At 39.0% G+C, this 7,358-nt stretch overlaps 1 protein-coding gene across 4 annotated transcripts in view; it reads left to right on the forward strand.

Annotated features, from left to right (window-relative positions):
• The window catches only part of Opa1 (OPA1 mitochondrial dynamin like GTPase), a 73,794-nt gene that overhangs the window by 20,329 nt on the left and 46,107 nt on the right, over positions 1–7,358 (forward strand). For all 4 annotated transcript variants that reach the window (XM_021185471.2, XM_021185474.2, XM_021185473.2 and 1 more), the window contains 4 exons: positions 790–843; positions 4,025–4,129; positions 6,130–6,216; positions 6,804–6,917. In XM_021185471.2, the coding sequence (XP_021041130.1) occupies positions 790–843; positions 4,025–4,129; positions 6,130–6,216; positions 6,804–6,917 (360 nt within the window). The remainder of the gene's footprint in view (positions 1–789; positions 844–4,024; positions 4,130–6,129; positions 6,217–6,803; positions 6,918–7,358) is intronic.

Below are 7,358 nucleotides of genomic sequence, written 5' to 3' on the forward strand. Positions count from 1 at the left end.
CAGTGCACACTTGTGTGAACTTGCCATAAGTGACATCATTTTCATTGTATTTTCTGTTTATTGTATTGTGACTACTTTAAACTCTGTTATACCGTGATACTTGGTAGCTTTTAAAATAGTTTGTCTTAGAACTACCAATAACAATTTGAAGTAGTTTGCACAATACCTGTGAGTTTTATTTTTTATATTCAAAAAAGCTTTAGTTGTTTAACTTGGTTTCCTTTCTACAGATACCTGTGTTCTGTTGAAAGTTAGCTGGTGTTGCATTGGGATTGGATTTAAAGACAAGCCTCTGGCTCCACTTGACTCTCTGGAGACGCCAGTTGTTTGTTCTCCGTATTTGTTACGCACATCTCTGCTGATAGTGAGGGAGCTGAAAGCTGCTCTGTAGAAGATACACTGTAGCCAAAGAGCTTTTTCAGTGCCTGGATGCAGTAACATGTATGCTTTCCCCGTAGATGTTTCTGGGAAAACGGTAGTACTCATGACATTAAGCTCCTGTGCCTTAGTACAGAGCAAGCTCCTGATAGAGTAAGCCCAGATGTTCATCTCCACTGTTTCTAACGAGCCTTTCATAACAGATGACTAGCATGGTAACAGGACAGTGACTCCTTAATGCTTCTATTTCATAAGATTTTGATGAACTGTTTTTATTGATAAGTTTTTTATCTTAAATAGTCACTTGATTTAAATTTTATTTTAAATATGCTTATACTATTAGTGCTGCTTTAAAACTTCAACTTATTATATATTGTATGTAACCCTAATTAATCTATTTTAAATATTTAGGTGTCAGACAAAGAAAAGATTGACCAACTTCAAGAAGAACTTCTGCATACTCAGGTAACTGTAGTCAGTAAGAGCTGAGCCCGGGGTATCACAAATGGGGGCAAGCACTGTGACAGTGAGCGGCAGCTTTAGCCCCAGCAACTTCTCTAGGGATGGAGACAGTATGTTCCTTTTCCGGCGGAGCAAAAGTTGAAATACTTAATGTTAGGCCCTTACCTCTAGCAGTAATTTTTATATCTACAAAAGCTAATTGGGAAATAGGGAATAAAGAGGAAACCAAATGAACACCAGATTAACTCATTTATTTAGAGTCCTATTTGGAGTGAATCTGATTTTAAAGATAAACTATTGTGGAGGGGGAATGGGTGAAAGTATTTGTCCTTATGTAATCTAGTGCTTCTATTGTCACTTTGCTAGGCTAGATACAAAGTAAGGAAATTTGAGACTTCATATATTTCTGATAAGTCCCCAAGTTTGTTTGTTTGTTTGTTTGTTTGTTTCCTTTCTTCGTTCTTTCTTTCTTTCTTTGAATTCTGAAATCAATATAAATTTTTTCCTAAAGATTTTTCTGGTGGTATAAGCTGATCTTTTAGGGATTGATGATAAAAATCATTATTTAAAAATCAGTTCTATATAATGTAATAAGTAGCTACCTTTCTGGTATAAACTTTTCCAACAGCAGTTATTCTATATAAATAACATATAATTAAAACTTATTTTTATAAGCCAAAAGAGATACTTATCATCTTGGATCTTTTTAGGGAAAACATACAAGAAGAAGCAATCTGAATGAAATCTGAATGAAATCCTATAACTATTCTGTTTCTGGTGCACGGCTTTCCTTGACCTGTCATGGAGTCCCATGTATAACTGTACTAGGAGAGCCTGTGCTTTGGCTGGCCCCTGTCTTTCTTGAGGCCAGTGTGCCATGAGTTAAGACTCCTTACCCTCCTTACTGCCCACATCACAGCACCCTTACAGTGTACTCAATAAGCTATTCTATTTATTTATTTATTTATTTATTTATTTATTTATTTAGGTTTTTCAAGACAGGGTTTCTCTGTATACTCCTGGCTGTCCTGGAACTCACTCTGTAGACCAGGCTGGCCTCAAACTCAGAAATCCGCCTGCCTCTGCCTCCCAAGTGCTGGGATTAAAGGCATGTGCCACCACGCCCAGCTTGCTATTCTTTTTAAAAATTAATAAAATAAATCTCTGGTCTCTGAGAGACCAGGAGTGGTCCCTGGAGCCATAACATCAATATTCCCTGGGAACTTATTAGAAAACCGGATTCTTGCCCATCCTAAACTCTCTGAGTCAGAATCTCCAGCAGGCAAGGGAACTCAGCAGTCTCTGGGGCATTTTGAAGCTCCCTTTTTATGGTTTTGGTTTGGGAGAGGGTCTCGACATGTAGCTGAGCTGGAACTCAAATCCTCCTGCCTCAGTCTCCTAAATGCCTGCTCACCACTTTGTTTTTAAAGCCCTTAGGTAATTATGATACAGCCTAAAACTTGAGACTTGCTTGTTCTATACAAGCGTGCCCAAACTTCTGACTACCTAGTTGTCTACAAGGTTCACGCTGAAGAACCACACAGTCGAGTTACAAATGAAATCACACAAACACAGACAAAAAAGAATTATGAGATTTTAAGATTTATAATTTTGTGTGGACCTATATTCATATCTGTCCTCAGGTTGGACATGTGTGTCAGCCCATTTACACTTCTAGTGGCTGCAGTTTGACACTTCTACCAAGGGAAGAAATGTAGATTTTCCCCCAAATTATTCCATATTTACAAAGAAATGTTCTGTAGAGGTAAACCCTGCACTCATGCAGATCCAGTTGTGAACCCTTTGTGGCTACACCATCGTGTGGGGAGCACATGATGAGATGGGCCGTGCGGTCATCTCCACCCCTGTTAGTGATGCTCACAGAAAAGAATCACAGGCTATATGTGAAGTTGTTCATTTTCATTTAAAAGGGTTAAAATGAGAATTAATTTTAATGTATGTGAGTACTCTATCTGCATGTACACCTGCAGACCAGAAGAGAGCAACAGATCCCATTACAGATGGTTGGGAGCCCCCATGTGGTTGCTGGGAACTGAACTCAGTACTTTTGGAAGAGCAGACAGTGCTGTTAATCACGGAGCTATCCATCTCTCCAACCCCTAAGAGACCCTTTCATGTTTCCAAAACACTATTTCAAGATTTCAGTAACTGTATATGGCTAGTGGCTGTTTTCTAAACAGCAAAGAAATGCTAGAGGTTATAAATGCTTTACAAAATGTTTATCATACAGGCAAGTAGTTGTACTTGTGCCATGTCACGAGGCCCAACTTGTACATTCTATAAGGACAGTACTTTGGTTTCCTGTTATTTACCATTTTTTCAGGAGTTTAAAACCTAAAAAGTCTAAGAAACGTTTCCCACGTTGAGAGGTATAAGTTGTACATCTAAGCATTCTGCTGATTATAGGGAAGTATGAGTCTTAATTTTTTAGGAGATGACCAGTTTGAACAGCTTGCCTTGAAAAGCAAAGTGTGTCGCCATTTTGCTACTTTGAAATAACAACCTGCAGTAAATTGATCTTCTTAACTATATGTTTTTATGTCAGTACTTTAGGTAGAAACAATGTGGAGTGTAGAAGAATGTAGGCCACTTAACTCAGACAGACGTGTTTAAATGCTTTTTCCTCCCACACAAGGTGACCTTAGGGGAGCTACCAGGTGTCCCTAACCTTCTGCTCCCTGCCTGTAAAGCATCTACTTCTGTGGGCCATCCCATGAGGCAAGCTTAGGTGTCACTTGTTCATGTTGTATATCATACCATCGTTGTTAAAATAATGTCCAAATGAGAATAATTTAAGTTTTAGCCATAGCCTTGTATTGAACAGTTTATTTTTGAAATCATAGAAAATATTATGTCTTAAGGATAGACCAAACTTCTTTAACTTCTTAATTTTGTTATTTTTAAATTTTTTCTTCAACATAGGAAGCAAATAATTATAAGTTAAATGCTCAATTATAATGGAAAATTATGGATTTCACTGCTTGCTTGAAATAATCACAGTTTTATTTTCTCTATATTGTCATAAAGATTTTAAATGTAAAAATAATAAGTATAACTATTTAGTCATATAATTTCAGAATTTTGGGAAGATTTTAATTAGACTTAATATTTATTTGCTTGCCCATCTGTTTCTTACACGGTCCCGTGTGTTGTCCTGTTACAGTTAAAGTATCAGAGGATCTTGGAGCGCCTGGAAAAGGAGAACAAAGAGCTGAGGAAGCTGGTGCTGCAGAAGGATGACAAAGGCATCCACCACAGGAAGCTCAAGGTGCTCCAGACCATTAGTGGGTCCCAGAGCGCTGACCTTGACACTGGGGGGCGGGGGGGGGGTTTGTTTTTTGTTTTTTTTCCTGCCAGGATGTGTTTGTTTTTTTTTGAAGGTGGGGTGGGAGGGCGGTGGGGGGGGGGGGGGGGGGGGGGGGGATAGTGGACCTTTTCAGTTATCTTTTTTAAAGTTTATTATGTGTACGGGTATTTTGCTGGCATGTATATCCATGCAGCACTTGCATGCCTGGTGTCTGTGGAAGCCAGAAGAGGGCCTCAGATCCCTGGAACTGCAGTAACAGATGGTTGTGTAAGCTCCTGTGTGGGTGCTGGGAAGTGAACCTGCGTCCTCTGGAGGAGCGGCGTATGCTCTAAACCACTGAGCCATCTCGCCAGACCCTAAAGGATGAAACACTTTAATAAATTAGGAAGCATGTATCATCTTTTCACTTCTAGACGTTGTAAATAATTCATAACTTGAAGTTTCCAAATCCATCATATATTATGCCCATAAAAATCTTCATATTTTAAGAGGACTTTCTTGTGAATCAGTCTATTTTAATAAAATACCTAGCTTATCTTCAGGCTTAATTTTTATATTTATGAAATTGAGATTCTTTTAAAAACTTTTTAAAAATTATTATCTGTGCACAAATATGTGTATGACATGGATGTATGCATGTCTGTCTGTCTGTCTGTGTGTGGTGGAGGTGATTCTCCCTTCCCCCCTTTACTGGGTTCCAGGAATTGAATTCAGGTCCCCAGGCTTGTGTGATATGTGCCTTTATATGCTGAGCCATCTTGCCTGCCCCAAATTAGGATTTGTAGTCTGCTGAATACTTACGTGACTCATGCCACTGTTGCATCGATATATTGTTAATTACCGCTATCGATAATACTATCACCACAGACTCAAGCAACATGTGTTAAGTTGACTTGTTCTTTTAACTTGAAAGTTTAATGCAGTAATCATTGTCTCAGTAAAAATGAGTTGCTGCAGCATTAGAGAGTCACAGTGGATCATGCCACATGTTCTAGAACCAAGCTCTGAAGATGTCTCTCTAGTTTAACAAACGTGCTGTAGTAACTTTGGCTCTAAGTCATCAGCACCCAGTGCATGAAAGCCTAACTGTTTTACAAGCGCTCCTGGCCTCTGAGAAGTCACACTCAAGTGTTAGGAAATAGAGTTGCCTTAGAAATGATGTTTCCCTCAGGAGATACAATAGTTATGCAATGTGTTTATTTTTAGAAGACATGAGAGCAGCTATATGCCATTTAGGAGTCTCTGTAGTAAGAGGCAAAAGTGTGCTTAAACTTGCGTAGTGTTCCCACTAACCTTATTTAGTAAGTTCTTGCTGGGTACCCTTTGTTCTCAGTGTGTGTGTGTGTGTGTGTGTGTGTGTGTGTGTGTGTTCCTTGGCTTACTTGAAACTGTTGTATTCATGATTCCATGCTCAATCCTGGTGTCCAAAGAAAAGCAATGGAGGACATTTGTCCTTTGCTTGCATTGCAGCCTTCCTGGTTCTTAGGGTGCGTCAGCTCTCTCGCTTGAACACTGACCCCTGAGCACTTCTCTACTCTGTTCCAGGCTCTCACACGCCCGTGCTCCCTGCCTGCTCTCACATGTCTGATCCCTGCCCTCTCTCACACGCATGTGCTCCCAGCCCAATACTCCTTCACCTTCTTCTCTGTTCTCACAGAGCCTAGTCTTGGCAGAGTGTGATTTCTCTGTTAGTTGGTCACCTGACCGTGTATTTGACTCTTATGGTGTTAATGGTTAACTCATTAATGTTAATAGGCTTTCTCTTTTACTGTCTAACTAGATTATGAAATCCTAAATTAATAAACTGAAGAAGTGACATTAATTCTTATACTAGTTTTACTATGAAAACATATAGTAAGAAAAAACAATGCAAATTTGAATGCATCTACATTTTCTCTTCATGTATCTGTGGTCTTTGTTTTTATTTTCACTGACTTTTGCTAATTTTAATTTTTTTGCAGAAATCTTTGATTGATATGTATTCTGAAGTTCTTGATGTTCTTTCTGATTATGATGCCAGTTACAATACACAAGATCACCTACCACGGGTAAGGGGAAATAGACCGGGACCTGCTGTCAGCAGGAAAGTTCTTTCCTTGTGTCATAGTAATTTCTGTATTTCCCATGATACCTCAGATACTAAGCATTGCTTCGATCCTTATTTTGGAGGCCATGAAAGCAAATATATATGTTTTGGAAGAAAATTGTCAGATATTTGCCATTATACATTCATTATAGTGTTAAAATGCCTAGGCAAAAACTGTATACGTATGGATGAAATTTAGTCTAACAGAATCCAAAAGTATGTTTGTAAAATGTAAACTGGCTATGGAAAATATTTGTGGAAAGTTAATGATCTGGTTTTAGAAATAACTTTCAATTAGCATAGTTTTCTAAACTAAAAATTTGAATGTAAATAGTGGAGCCAATTAATTCTTTTGCTATATGTATCTCCAGAGTACCTACATGCATCAAACTTCATTCTTTCAAAAAAAAAAAAAAGAAAAAAAGCAAACAAACATTTTTTTGGGCTCTAAATATCTTAAAATATGTTTTAAATGATAACATTCAAACCCTACGTACATTTAACTTGGTATCAGAAGAGAACTAATGCGTGATCCTTGTCTTGTGATAGGTTGTTGTGGTTGGAGATCAGAGTGCTGGGAAAACAAGTGTGCTGGAAATGATTGCTCAGGCACGGATATTCCCAAGAGGGTCCGGCGAGATGATGACGCGCTCTCCAGTGAAGGTGGGAAGGGAGGTGTCCGACCGACGGCCCTCAGAGAAGCACTGCTTCAGACTTAGCTAAAGGGGGCTCTCACACAGCCTTGGGGGTCATTCCTACTGTGGGAATTAGTAGGGGGCACAGCCAGGGGCACACACATGTCCAGAGATGAGAAGGAGTGAAGAGAGGTGGGAAAGGAAGTGGCTGTCTACGTGACATTGGAAGGCCTCTTGATGTTATCTGGAATAAGACACACAAAGAGGCTGCTCTCAGAAAATGAGAATATTGCAAGTGGTGTCATCAAATGTAGATAGTTTCCTATAGTATTTATATGCCGGTTATCATGATCTGTTAAGCTAGAAAAAATGGTAGGAGGAAACCATTACAAGAACAGAGTCACTGGGATAAAGGAGTTGTGTGTATGTGTGTGTGTGTGTGTGTGTGTGTGTGTGTGTGTGTGTGTGT

The sequence above is a fragment of the Mus caroli genome, chromosome 16 (assembly GCF_900094665.2).
Source record: "Mus caroli chromosome 16, CAROLI_EIJ_v1.1, whole genome shotgun sequence".
Taxonomy (NCBI): Eukaryota; Metazoa; Chordata; class Mammalia; order Rodentia; family Muridae; genus Mus; species Mus caroli.